At 55.3% G+C, this 12397-nt stretch overlaps 1 protein-coding gene across 2 annotated transcripts; it reads left to right on the top strand.

Annotated features, from left to right (window-relative positions):
* The first annotated feature begins 2 nt into the window (after positions 1-2).
* On the top strand, positions 3-10575 carry ZC3HC1 (zinc finger C3HC-type containing 1). Of its 2 annotated transcripts, none has more exons than XM_086609904.1 (10): positions 3-124; positions 1260-1371; positions 1948-2098; positions 3836-3919; positions 4388-4515; positions 5993-6150; positions 7341-7566; positions 8066-8269; positions 8481-8690; positions 10108-10575. In XM_086609904.1, the coding sequence occupies exons 1-10, from the start codon at positions 3-5 to the stop codon at positions 10174-10176; spliced, it is 1464 nt and encodes a 487-aa protein (XP_086466030.1). In that variant the 3' UTR covers positions 10177-10575. The 2 variants fall into 2 exon arrangements, with proteins under 2 accessions (XP_086466030.1, XP_086466029.1); XM_086609903.1 differs by having other exon boundaries at positions 8063-8269.
* The last annotated feature ends 1822 nt before the right edge of the window (positions 10576-12397 follow it).

Here is a 12397-nt window from a genome sequence, read left to right as displayed (position 1 = left end):
AGATGGCGGCGCCCAGCGCCGGGGCGGCGGGGGGGACCCGCGGGAGGCTGCCCGCCGTCACCCCCCAGCAGATCCGCGACCTTATCGACGGCGGCATCGCCCCGGAGAGCGCCGGCCCCGATGGGTGAGGAGGAGCGGCGGGGGCTTCGTTGGCACCGGGCCCGGGGAAGGGGGGGCGGCCCCGCCGTGTGGCACCGGGCGGGGGGGGTTGGGGGGTCCTCGAAGTTATTTGGCGACGCTGAGGGGTCCTGAGACATGACAGGAACCGCTGGGGGATGCTGGGAGGTATTGGGAGTGATGATGGGAGAGGAGTGCTGGGAAAAGAGGGCGCTGGGGTGTGCTGGGAGAAACTGGGAAGCAGCGGGGAGGGCACTGGGAGGCGGTACTGGAGGGACTAAGAGGCACTGGGAGTACTGGAGGGACTGAGGACTATTGGGAGGCGGTACTAGAGGGACTGGGAGTACTGGAGGGACCGAGGAGTACTGGGAGGCGGTACTGGAGGGACTAAGAGACGCTGGGAGTACTGGAGGGACTGAGGAGTACTGGGAGGCAGTAATGGAAACAGACTGGAAGGCAGAGCTGGGGGCACTGGGACGACAGGGGCAGGTAGGTGACACCTGTGGAGTTCTGGCATCCCCACAGCCCGAGGGGGCCAGACTGGCCATGTCCCGGGCCTCTGGGGTGGGAAGTGTGGTGTCACACCCCGGGGTACACACTGAGAGCCCCAGGAGTTACCGGGGGATGCTGGAAAGTGCTGGAAGCACTGGGTGGCTGAGATTTGAGGGTATCTGGCTAAAGCCAAGTAACTGTGGTTGCCCTCATGGGCCCGAATTTTGGCCCCTGGAGGGGTGCTGGGGAAGGGCTGAAGGGCAATGCTCACTGCAGGGCTGGCGTTCCGGGTGGGTGTGCCAGGACCTGGCATTCCAGGTGCCAGGAGCTTGGGAGCATCCTCGACTTCAGAGATGTGCTGTGATCATCCATCTGGCCTTGCCAGGCTGGGAGAACGAGCTCCTTTCTCCTTTGGCACATCAAATCCCCACGTGCCACTGCTGTCGGTCGTAGTGAAATGTTTCATGCCCACCTTTGCTTGTTGCATTTGTTTTTTTAATGGATTTTTTAAAAGTCAGGGTTTAAAAAAGGTTCTTGTAAGGGTAAGCCTGAAGGATGAGAGGGCAGCAAGTGGTCTGTGCGTTTTGGATTACTGAAATCTTTCCAGGAAAGCATGAATGCTGTTCTTGCTGACTTGCTGTTCCTTTTAGGAAGGACACGTCTGACTGGTCAGAATCAGCTAATGGATCTTTGCAAATGGATGCTCTCTCCTTGGAGTCCACCAGCAAGGAGGCCTACTTCAGCAGAGTAGAAACATTCACCATATCCTTTCTGATGCTGAGCTTCCAGCTGTCCCCCACCCAGTTCTGTTGTCACCTTCCCCATGGCTCCCCCACAGGCTCCATCTTAGAATCATAGAATCACAGAACGGTTTGGGTTGGAAGGGATCTCAAAGACCATCCAGTTCCAACCCCCCTGCCATGGGCAGGGACACCCTCCACTACACCAGGTTGCCCAAAGCCTCATCCAACCTGGCCTTGAACACTTCCAGGGATGGGGCAGCCACAGCTTCTCCGGGCAACCTGTTCCAGTGCCTCCCCACCCTCAGAGGGAAGAATTTCTTCCTTAGATCCAATCTAAATCTGCCCTCTTTCAGTTTAAATCCATTGCCCCGTGTCCTGTCACTACACACCCTTGTCCAAAGCCCCTCTCCAGCTTTCCTGTAGCCCCTTTAGGTACTGGAAGGCTGCAATAAGATCACCCCGGAGCCTTCTCTTCTCCAGGCTGAACAGAGGCTTTTCAACCTTCTCAGAGGCTTTTCTTTGGCCAAATAAACCTTGGCCAAAGCTTCAGCTGCTTAAACTGTAGTTTACTGGGTTTTATCCTTAATGTGAGCACCCGCTGAAGTGGGCAGGCAAACCCCATGACCTGTCTCCACTGGTGTGTGCCAAGTACGGCTGGACCAACGTGGAGTGTGACATGCTGAAGTGCTCCAGCTGCCAGGCCTTCCTCTGCATGAGCCTGCAGCTCGCCTTTGACTTCAACAAGTGTATGTATGTGGGTGTCTGGCGGGCACGGGGGGTGGGCTGCAAGGTTTGCAGGGGGCGTGTGCCTACTGTCTGTGTAAGCAACTCCCATAGTCTTGTCCTGGGTGGTGTTGAGTGTTTGGTGTCTCTGAAAATAAAGTGCAAGTCGAATAAATTCCCTTTAGTTTGTGAGAACATGGTAAAACTTTCTGCTTCTGTTGTCAGAGATGGGTTAGAGTAGAATAGTTCCAGTTGGATGGGATCTCTGGTGACATCTAGTCCAGCTGCCTGACCGCTTTGGGACTGATCAAGTGCTAAAGGATATTACTAGTAGATGCTCCATCCCTGGAAGTGTTCAAGGCCAGGTTGGATGGGGCTTTGGGCAACCTGGTGTAGTGGAGGGTGTCCCTGCCCATGGCAGGGGGGTTGGAACTAGATGATCTTTAAGGTCCCTTCCAACCCAAACCAGTCTGTGATTCTATAAATATTTCTAATGTGGGCTGTTGGTGGCTGCTGGTCACCAAGTCAGTCTGTTCAGGTGGTCACATTGTGTAATTTAATTAATTAAACTCCTCCACTGCCCCCTTTTCAACTTCTTGGACTACCAGTGGTAAAACTCCCCCTCCTGTTTCCCTGCTGAGCTCCCTGCCCGGGTTCAGCAGCAGTTTTTCCCCTGCCTGCAGAGCATCGGCTGCTCCTGATGCCGTGAGGCTCAGGCAGGGAGCAGGAACAGCTCCTGTCTCTCCCACATTGGACAATACGGGGCTGCAAGTGTGGCAGGAATGCCAGCCTGTGCTTGGCCCCAGGGTGTGAGTGTCACTTGTGAGCCACAGGATAGTGGCAGCCTGTGCTGTATCAGCTGCCCAGCCCTTCACTTTCCTTTGCAGAAAGCCACTTATTACCCCACTGCAAATAAGTGTCATCTTCACTTCTCAATTTTTTTGACTGCAGGTCCTTGTTCTTACTGTCTGGAAGGTAGCAGAGGGTGCAGCCCCGATGTCTGACGCATGCAGCGTGGGTCATGTGTAATGGGGAGCTGCCTGAGTGTTTCCTTTTGGGTCACTCTGGGTATCGATGCCCGCTGTTTGTTCAGACTATCTTTGTTAAATAAACCTTGGCCTAATTATTCTGTTGGTAATTGCACTGGTTTGGGAACATCTAAAATAATCAGAGGTTGGAAGAAGGGCTGGAAAAATAAATTCAAGAATAAGTGATTTGGTTCTGAAAGGTCTGAATAAGTTAAATTAAGTATTGAATCTTTTTTTGGGAAGCTTGATTTCCAGACGTGGTTGTAATTTGGCTCCTACAGCCGGAGCAGAGGGGTCAGGCAAGTTAGCTAGGGACTGGCAACAGCCCAGGAGGTAAAACTGGCAAGAGCAGGGAGTTTCTGTGTCGGTGTTTGATTTGAGCTGTGTCTCCGTTGCACTGCCACGCAGCAGGGCAGGCTTCCCTGCTCCATGGTCACCACACCTGGAAGCGGGAGGAGATTTCAGCTGCAAGAGGATGGAACTGCTGCTCCATGGTTGCTTGCAGGGAGGCTGGAGGTGCAGCAGCTCCTTTTGGTGGGGAGGGAGATGAGTCTGAGCTGAGCGCTTCAGGCTGTGCAAGCTGCAGCCTCAGGTGGCATCTGTCACCCAAGCCATGATGAAGAGGAGGAGCAGGGAAGCCCTTGGAGGGCCTTCCTCTCCTGGTTTGGTTTTCCCAATCGTTCCCCGAGGAGGTGGCTCCGCAGGGGAGTAGAAGTGAGCTTTGCCTTGCAGATAAGGAGCGCTGTGTGGAGCTGAAGAAGGCCTTGTGCACCGCTCATGAGAAGTTCTGCTTCTGGCCGGACAGCCCCTGCCCAGGTTGGTGCCTGAGAGCCTGGCTCATGCACGTGTCCAGGATCGTAGTCCTCTTTTTTTTTTTTTTTTTTCCCATGAGAATGCTGGAATATGCAGAGGCAGAGCAATGTCTGTGAACAGCCTCAGCAAACAAACTACTGAGCCATCTGGAGCCCCAGGTCTTGAGTCCCAGCCTCTCTTAACCTTTGCATGCCTCCAGAGCAGTTAAAATGCTCTTCAGACTGTAACTGGGAGGAGATGGGGAAGGCTGGATGACACAGGACACTCAAAGGGTGATCTTGTCTTCAAAGCTGCATGGCATGAGGCAGGGTGGTTGTAAAGGAAGAAGACTGCTTATCTTTCCTTTTAAAAGCCAGGAGACCATTATGGGGAGAACTTGGCTGGTCTCATCTTTTCTTTTGCCCTGTGGGATAAGGAGGGGGTGGGAAGGCAGGTGGCACAGCTCAGGCCTCCTGCGTTTGTTTTCACCAGATCGCTTTGCCATGTTGCTGGTGGATGAGCCCAGAGCCCTTCTCCAGGACTTCCTGGACCGCTTTCAGAGCCTGTGTCAGCTGGAGCTGCAGCTGCCCTCCCTCAGACCAGAAGACATGAAAAATATGGTGAGTTCCCAGGAGCCCCTGAGACTGGGGGAGTTCAAGGTCACAGTGATGATGCCAGGGACGCCTGTGCTGTGCAAACCCTGACCGAAGCAGTTGCGAAATTCAAACTGGAGACTCCAGCTTGCCAGGTAGGCAAAGCTCAGCCCTGCCTGCGTGTGTGAGTGGTCTGTCATCGCCTTGGCTTTCTCCTCGGACGTTCCCCGTGCGGTGGTTTCACCTGGTGTTTTTGGAAACACGTAAAAGGGAGTTTAGAAAGGCTCATCTGCCGCGCAAGCCCTTGACCAACGCAGGCACAGCTGGCTCATGTTGCCAGGACGTTGCCAGTGGGAAGTGGGTTGTAGTGTCCAATTCCCACTCCTGGGATGCGTCGTGCTCTCTGGTGCGCAGCAGAAGTGTCTTGGTGTCTCGCAGACTCCTTCAGGACCTTCCCTGGCAGCTCCCACCCCTGTTTGTTACCTCCAAGGGCTCTGTGAGATGCAGCAGCCCACAAATTGCTCCTCTAGCAAGTGGCTGGGATCCCACTGGAGGAAGTCATTGCTTTAGATGGGATCAGGAATTTTCGGGGCCAGAGGCTGCCCTGGAGCAGAGGTGTGGGCAGAAGCCTGCGAAGATAAGGGAGCCCAGGGAGCACGGTATAGGAGGGCCTCTTGTGCGAGGCAGTCGTGTGAGGAGGCTCGGCAGGCAGGAGGGAAGAGCAGGAGCTACTGCAGGAGAGTGGAGCGTAGCTGCAGCCAGGAGCAAGTGTGGGATTGCCTCCTCGTAGGGACCTGGCCCGGCCCTGCTATACTCCAGCCAAGTCTGGCTTGTTGGGCACTCGTTGGCTGGGAAACAGATGGCTCTCGGCAGCGAGAAGCCCTGTGGAAACTGGGGAGCTCTTCATCCATTCAGCAGAAATCGCAGAGGTGTTCTGTGGTTGCCACCGTGGGCTGGCTGAGCTGTGAAAGCCAGCAGACACACACCCCGCACACCCCGAGAAGAGACAGCATAAAGCCAAGAGATACATCCCATCTCCACATCTGACTCCCCAGCTGTCCCAGTAGCAGCAAGGTCTGGAGGCCATCTGACAGCCCTCAGGGACTCGCTGTGTCTCAGCAGTGGTCCCAGAAGTGCTCACGGTTTGCCTGAGTGCAGGCAAACAGCCCCTGCTGCCTCCCTGCGATCAGAGGCATGGACGGGGCTGTCTGGACTCATTTTTTGCCGTGAGCAGCGGAGCTGTGACCTTCTCTGCTGTCCTCACGCGTGCTTGGGGCAGCAAATGATGCTTGAACCACGTCCAGGCATTGGGAAGAGTCAGACACACAAGGCAGGAGGAAGCTGTTGCTTGGTGTGGCTTTGGCCTGCTAATCAGAGCAGAAGTGTAGAGCTCATGCACGCAGCCTTTTTGGGGAGTGAAAAAGGGATTTTTCTCCATGTAGGATGTGGTTTGTGAGTAGAAACTGTGTTTTATAAGGCTCTGCCGCCTTTCTCTGTCCTGCAGGCCCTTACAGAGGAGAAGATCAGTCTGCTCCTCCAGCTGCTCAGGGAGGAACTGGAACACAAAACGGAGGGAGAGAAACCGCCGATGAAGTTTGCCACGGAAACCTTGCAAGTGCACGTTCCTGCCTGCATCCTGGCTCTGTGCGGCTGGACTTGCAGGTGGGTAGTGGTGTAGGACTGATCCCAAAGTGTCTGCTGCACTTTGTGGTTGCAGTAAAAACCTGTCGGAGTCTGGAATAATGCGAATGTCCCTCCTGTGAAACATTCAATATCCCCCATTTCACTATTCTATTATTGTCTCCAGCTGTTAAATTTGATGGACTTCCAGAAACCCCAGTGCAAAGCTGCCCAGTCTAAAATAGATGTATCCTGAGATGGTAAAGAGTCTTAAACCTGAGCTATCGGTTGCCCCGCTCGTTGCTGATTTAGATGTTGAAGTCGTCCAGATGTTGCAGCCTTCCAGTGCTTAAAGGGGGCTACAAGAAAGCTGGAAAGGGACTTTTTTCAAGGGCGTATAGTGACAGGACATGGGGAAATGGCTTTAAACTGAAAGAGGGGAGATTTAGATTAGATCTAAGGAAGAAATTTTTCACTCTGAGGGTGGTGAGGCACTGGCACAGGTTGCCCAGAGAAGCTGTGGCTGCCCCATCCCTGGAAGTGTTCCAGGCCAGGTTGGATGGGGCTTTGAGCAACCTGGTGTAGTGGAGGGTGTCCCTGCCCCATGGCAGAGGGGTTGGAACTGGCTGATCTTTGAGGTCCCTTCCAACCCAAACCATTCCATGATTCTAAGTCAATCCTCAGGAACGCTTTCACTGCTCATCAGGCCTGCGGGAAGGGAGGGAGGGAAGGTTTGTGATCTGAAGGTCTGCAGCTTCCCAAAGCGTGTGCTGGGAGTAGAACAGCCACGCTGCTTGTGCCTGAGGCAGCTTGCCAAAGGTGAGGTGATCTCGTGCCATGCACGCTGGAAAAGGGCTCACGGTGGGGAAGAGTGGAGCTGCTGCTGGGGCTGGGCAGTTCGGGGGCTGAGGTTGGGGACGCTTTTGGCTGATGTGCCCTAAATGAGTGTGCTCCTGCTTCATGGCAAGCCAAAATGTAACCAAGCCAGTTTAAATCGATGCTATAGATGGGTTTTAATGGACTTGTCGTACTTCTTAGCACACGGGGTTATAAAAACAGCAACTATGTGCCTCAGCCCAGGGGTACTGATGTCTTGAAACGTGCTGGCTCAGGTACCTGTGACTGAGACCGTTCCTGTGCTCTGCCAAGTACCTTCATCTGTTGTGAAAGCTGCGATTTTGGGGAAGGGCCCATCCTTGACCTTCTCTTGTGACTTGGCTCTGTCCCTGCAGCGCTGCTTCTGGCTCTGTGCACCTCTCGGTGATCACCTGCTCCCGCTGCATGAGGAAGGTGGGACTGTGGGGCTTTCACCAGCTGGAGTCTGTGGGGCCGGAGCTGGACTCCTGCAGCCCGAGCAGCGCCCCGACAGCACCTGCCGAGCGCTTCCTGCTCGTGCCCTCTTCTCCACGCAGGATGCTCACGCGGAGCCAAGACACAGTCTCTCCGGGCTCGGAGCAGGTATGGCCCCTCAGCTGGCCCATGAGCTTGGGATGTCTGGGTGATACAGGGGCACACAGGAGGAGGGACTGATGTAGTTTGGGTGTCTGCTGCCTTTTTTGTTGAAAGAGACACATCTCGGTGCCATGTCTTCAGCCATGAACAACATCCAACAGAAGTGGGTTGCTGCTGCTTTCCCCGTGCCCTTCGCAGCTCTCTGTCCTCCCTTCTCTCAGCCATCCTGTAGAAGGGCAGGAAAAGGGCCTTTCCAGCCAGGATACTGGGGCTTATCTAACTCGGAGCGCTCCCAATCAGGGGCTTCCTTCACCCGTGTTCAACTAGACACGTCTGAGATGCTCCTGGTGTGGAGGGAAGGTGGCACAACTCCTGCCAGGATGGCTGAGAAGGCTTTGATTTCTTGTTTGAGCTGCACAGGGTCCTCCTGGCCACTTCAGGCAGAGGACATGCTGGTGACCAGAGAAACTCTATTAATTCCTTCTTCTTTCCCCACTGGAAGCAGGAGAAGAGCCCGTTGCCGGCAATTTCTCGCCCGCGGAGTTGGGACTCTCCCATCCCCATGGACCGGGGTGACTTTGAGGTGGCCAGCCCTGCTCTAAGGAGCCGCCCGGTCACCCGCAGCATGGGGCAGGGGGACAGCGTGGACGTGCCATCCAGTCCCCTGCGCAGAGCCAAGCAGGCACGGCTCTGCTCATCCAGCAGTTCGGTGAGTTCCCCGGGTGCAGGCACAGGGAGAGTCTAAGTGAGGAGAAGAGGGATCTGGGCAGGGTGCTCCTGACCCAGTTTTGTCCCCGTAGTGCAGAACAGCCTAGTCAGGGCTGGTATTTAGGCACAGGGAGGGTTTTATTGTGTGTTGGAGTCTGTTTTAAATTATTCTGTCGCAGTCCTCCTTCACTGTCATCTCCTCCCCCATGCAGGACACTTCTTTGAGGAGCTTCTTTGACCCCAGCTCACAGCACCGCGACTGGTGTCCCTGGGTCAACCCAGTGGAGGGAGGGGAAGCTCTGGAGGATACCACAGCGCAGACGGAGAAGGAGCCTGCGAAGGCAGAGCCGGGCTGGCAAGTGGTACTGAACACGCTCCTTGCCACCAGGAAGTGCGACAGAGTGCCTGAGACGGAGCCTGTGGTGAGCTGACGGGATCCTCAGCCTTAAATTGAAGCGCTCAAAACACTGCTTGCCCCAGCCTTGCCCAGGGCTGAAAGCCAGTGGGCAGAATTTGGGGTAGATGGGCTTTGTTTGGGCTGAATGCAGACCCAGCTGGGTGGCAAGGACCAAGTGTGTGTCTGTGGAGTCTCAGCTTCCCCTCCGGCTGCGCTGACGGCCTCTCGGCCAGGTCTCATCCGTGACAATGCTGTGTTGTGCGCAGATCTGCTCAAGGGCTGCCATAAATAACAGCCTTTCCCGAGCGCCTCGGTGCTGCCCAAGATCCGGTTTCATTTCATGTTCCCATAGAGAGCTCCCGACCCCTCTCTGCAGACATCCTGCAGCTGCCAGCCCCAGGCTCTTGGACTGGTGGGTTTGCTGAGCCAGGAGAGCGGAGTTGAGGCCACAGCCCCTCTCCCCACACGGCTGTGGAGCAGCTGGTACCTGCTGCTGCCTCCCTGGGCCCCGTTATCCTCTTGGATTCTTCTTGCTGGCTCCCCCGTGCCTTGCTCAGGGATGAGCTGCAGGGACTGGTGGAGCAGCCCTGTGTCAGCATTTGTCTTGGGGACTTTGTGTGAGTTGTGTCCCCAACAGGTCGACCCGTTCCGCTGTGCTGTGTGCCAGAAAAGTGCTAGCAAGTCCTGCAGGACCGGACATGAGTTGGAGGCGTGAGACTCAGCTGGAGAAGGGGATGGTTGGAGCTCTATTCTGCTTTTTGCTTGCAGTCATAGAATCCTAGAATCATAGAATGATTTGGGTTGGAAGGGACCTGAAAGATCACCCAGTTCCAACCCCCCTGCCATGGGCAGGGACACCCTCCACTACATCAGGTTGCTCAAAGCCCCATCAACCTGGCCTTGAACACTTCCAGGGATGGGGCAGCCACAGCTTCTCTGGGCAACCTGGTCCAGTGCCTCACCACTCTCTGAGGGAAGAATTTCCTCCTCAGATCTAATCCAAATCTACTCTTTTTCAGTTTAAAGCCATCGCCCCATGTCTTATCGCTACATGTCCTTGTCAAAAGTCCCTCTCCAGCTTTCCTGTAGCCCTTTAAGTACTGGAAGGTCTCCCCGGAGCCTTCTCTTCTCCAGGCTGAACAGCCCCAACTCTCTCAGCCTGTCTCCAGAGCAGAGGTGCTCCAGCCCTCGGATCATCTCCGTGGCCTCCTCTGGACCCACTCCAACAGCTCCATGTCATTCTTAAGTCACCTTGCTGTTCTCTCCTCTGGTTCTGGTAAATAAGGATAACGAAGAAGAGGAGGAAATTGATGTCCTGGCAGCCAATTACATTTCAGATGGTTTTTTTTCCTGCAGTTTCTCTTCACAACCTTTGTGGCTGGTCCTCACGGCTGTTGCAGTGCCCTAACCTCTGGTTGTCACTTTGTTCCTTTCTCTTGTAGAGTCTCTCAGTGAAGTCCTGCAAGGTGTTCCGCATTTTCCGGCAGTGGGAGAGCATGAATTCCTCCTGAACGTGCTGCTGCCTCTGGGAACTGCTGCCTGGCCGGTGGCACAGGGCATCGCATCGGTCTGGCAGAGATCCGCTTTGCAGTTGCTCCCACGGCAGCTCTGTGCCCTGGAGGGGGGATGCCAAGGAGGCTCTGTGCCAGACTCAGCCCCCAGAAGCTGCTGGGACCCCCTCCTCCCTGACTGCCTTCCTCCATGCCCCCTGCCTTCACAAATTGCTGCTGTAGCCCTTGGCCCCGAGGGCTTCGACAGCCCTGTCTGGAGCTGGGACACACTGCGGGCGCATGGGGCGAACGAGGAGATGTGGTCACCTCTCAAGGGTGACTGTCTTGTCCAGCTGTGACCTGCCACCAGCAGCACAGGGAAAGTGATGCCAGGTGGGAATAAACATTTCACTTTTGTTTGGGGTTTTTTTTTTTTTCCTTACTGCTGGTGCAGTGCTTCTTCCCAGGCTGGGATGAGCTCTGGACCTACTGTATCCCTCCAGATGCTCGTCTTTGTGGGATCAGGGTCCGGCTGCCTCCCTCTCCTGTTTCCCACTCCTCGTTTCACTGTCTCCCCTGCCTGATGTGGGCTCTTTGCCACAGCTTCAGCTGCTGTACACACAGAAATTCCCCCGGCCTCATACCCCAATGCCCACCAGCGTCTGCCCTGACAGTCAGCTGCCTGAAGCAGATGTTTTTGGGGCTGGTGGCCTTTCCAGGGTGAGAGATCACCTGGGCTGACTACAGAGGAGGCTGGGATGTGGCCAAAGCCTGGGAAGAGGTGGGTCAGGGCTTCCCAAGGCTCAGGGCCATAAGGCTGGGTGCTGGGGTGGGACTAGTCGCTGTGAAAGGGGGAGAAGAAGCCAAGAAGGGAGACTCCGATCTGTCATCTCTATCCTAGAGAATGTTGGGGAAGGGGCTTTAGGGAGGCCTGAAACTCCACAACCCAGGCACAGTTGGATTCCTCACCCCAGGTCTGCTGCAGCCCCGCAAACAGTGAAGGCACTGGGACGTCAGTCCCATTTTTTTATTTGTATTTTTCTGAAGCAAAGGAATCCCTTTTGGAGAACGCTCTGCCTCGGTTTCCCCAGCCCTGGCTCTGGGGTTTCTTTTGGGTCTTGTCTTGCCCCAAATCTTCTGAGCATTTTCTGGCCACCCTGTGCCTGGGAAGGTAGTGGCTGCCTTGGTCAGGGCTGATCCCTGCTCTCCCTGAACCCCAAAACTTGTGGGTGCACCTGTCCACCCACCCAGGTGCTTCTTCTGGGAGACACCCTTTACCTGCTGGCTTTTTGGGTGTGTGCTGCCAGGAAGCCCCTGGGGAGCAGCAGGGCTTAAGTTTAGGTGGCTCAGCTTGCTTTCTTAAGAGGGTCTTAATTGTGTGGCCCTGACAAGGAGCTGCTTCACCCCATGGCCGAGTTGGGGTGAAGATAGGGTGTCACCACATACCCTTCCTGGGTACCCCCAGCCCCAGAGGGGTGAGGATGAGTTGGATTCTGCTGTGGGGCATGGAGGAGCCCCTTCCTCAGCTGCCTGAACCCACAGATCCCCCTGTCCCCAACAGTCCCTCCATGGTTTCCCTCATCCCCTATAGTTCCCCCCACTCGTAGGTCCCCACAGCTTGCTGTGGGTCCCTATAGCTTCTCCCGTTCCCAAAAACTTGTCTGGTTCTCCATTTCTCCTGCAACTTCCCATGGATCCCCCTACTCCCTATATCTCCCCCGCTCCTCATGGCTTCTGACACCCCCCCTCGCCTTCCCCTGTCTCCGCTTTATCTGCCTGACCCTGCCATGGTCAGGGAACCACCCCACAAACCATGGGGTGCACCCACATTGGGGAGGATGATGTCCTCATCCTGGGGTGGGCAAGGCCAGTCCCCACCCCTGCCTGTGCACCCTGATTTTTCAGACCCAGGAGGGCTCAGAGGGCCCCTAAACCTGCTGTCCACCCACGGGTGGGGGTCTGGGTGCTGCGAGAGTGGCCTTAAGGCATCCCAAAAGGGCCAGGATGCTGTTGCAGCCCCCGCTATCCCCAGATTATCTCTGCTGCAAAAATATGGTATTACACAGATGAAATACAAAGATTTAAAGAAATTAAGGGAAAATTCTGATTTTTTTTTTTTTTTCTTTTTTTCCCCTTCCTGTTCTTCCAGTTGCTTGGAACTGGTCAGGGAGCATCAAGGCTGGGGAAATGGAGGACCCTCTATCCCAAGCTCTCCCACTGCTCTACTCAAATATAACCACGT

Source organism: Tauraco erythrolophus, chromosome 4 (assembly GCF_009769465.1).
Source record: "Tauraco erythrolophus isolate bTauEry1 chromosome 4, bTauEry1.pri, whole genome shotgun sequence".
NCBI lineage: Eukaryota > Metazoa > Chordata > Aves > Musophagiformes > Musophagidae > Tauraco > Tauraco erythrolophus.
The sequence above is the reverse complement of the archived record's forward strand: the minus strand, read 5'-3'. Positions and strand labels throughout refer to the sequence as shown.

Coding starts and splice junctions, on each gene's coding strand:
- ZC3HC1 (XM_086609903.1), top strand. CDS start 3: ATGGCGGCGCCCAGCGCCGGGGCGGCGGGGGGGACCCGCGGGAGGCTG. Junction 1,372..1,947: donor GCAGAGTAGAAACATTCACC/ATATCCTTTCTG, acceptor TAATGTGAGCAC/CCGCTGAAGTGGGCAGGCAA. Junction 7,567..8,062: donor TCTCTCCGGGCTCGGAGCAG/GTATGGCCCCTC, acceptor CCCCACTGGAAG/CAGGAGAAGAGCCCGTTGCC.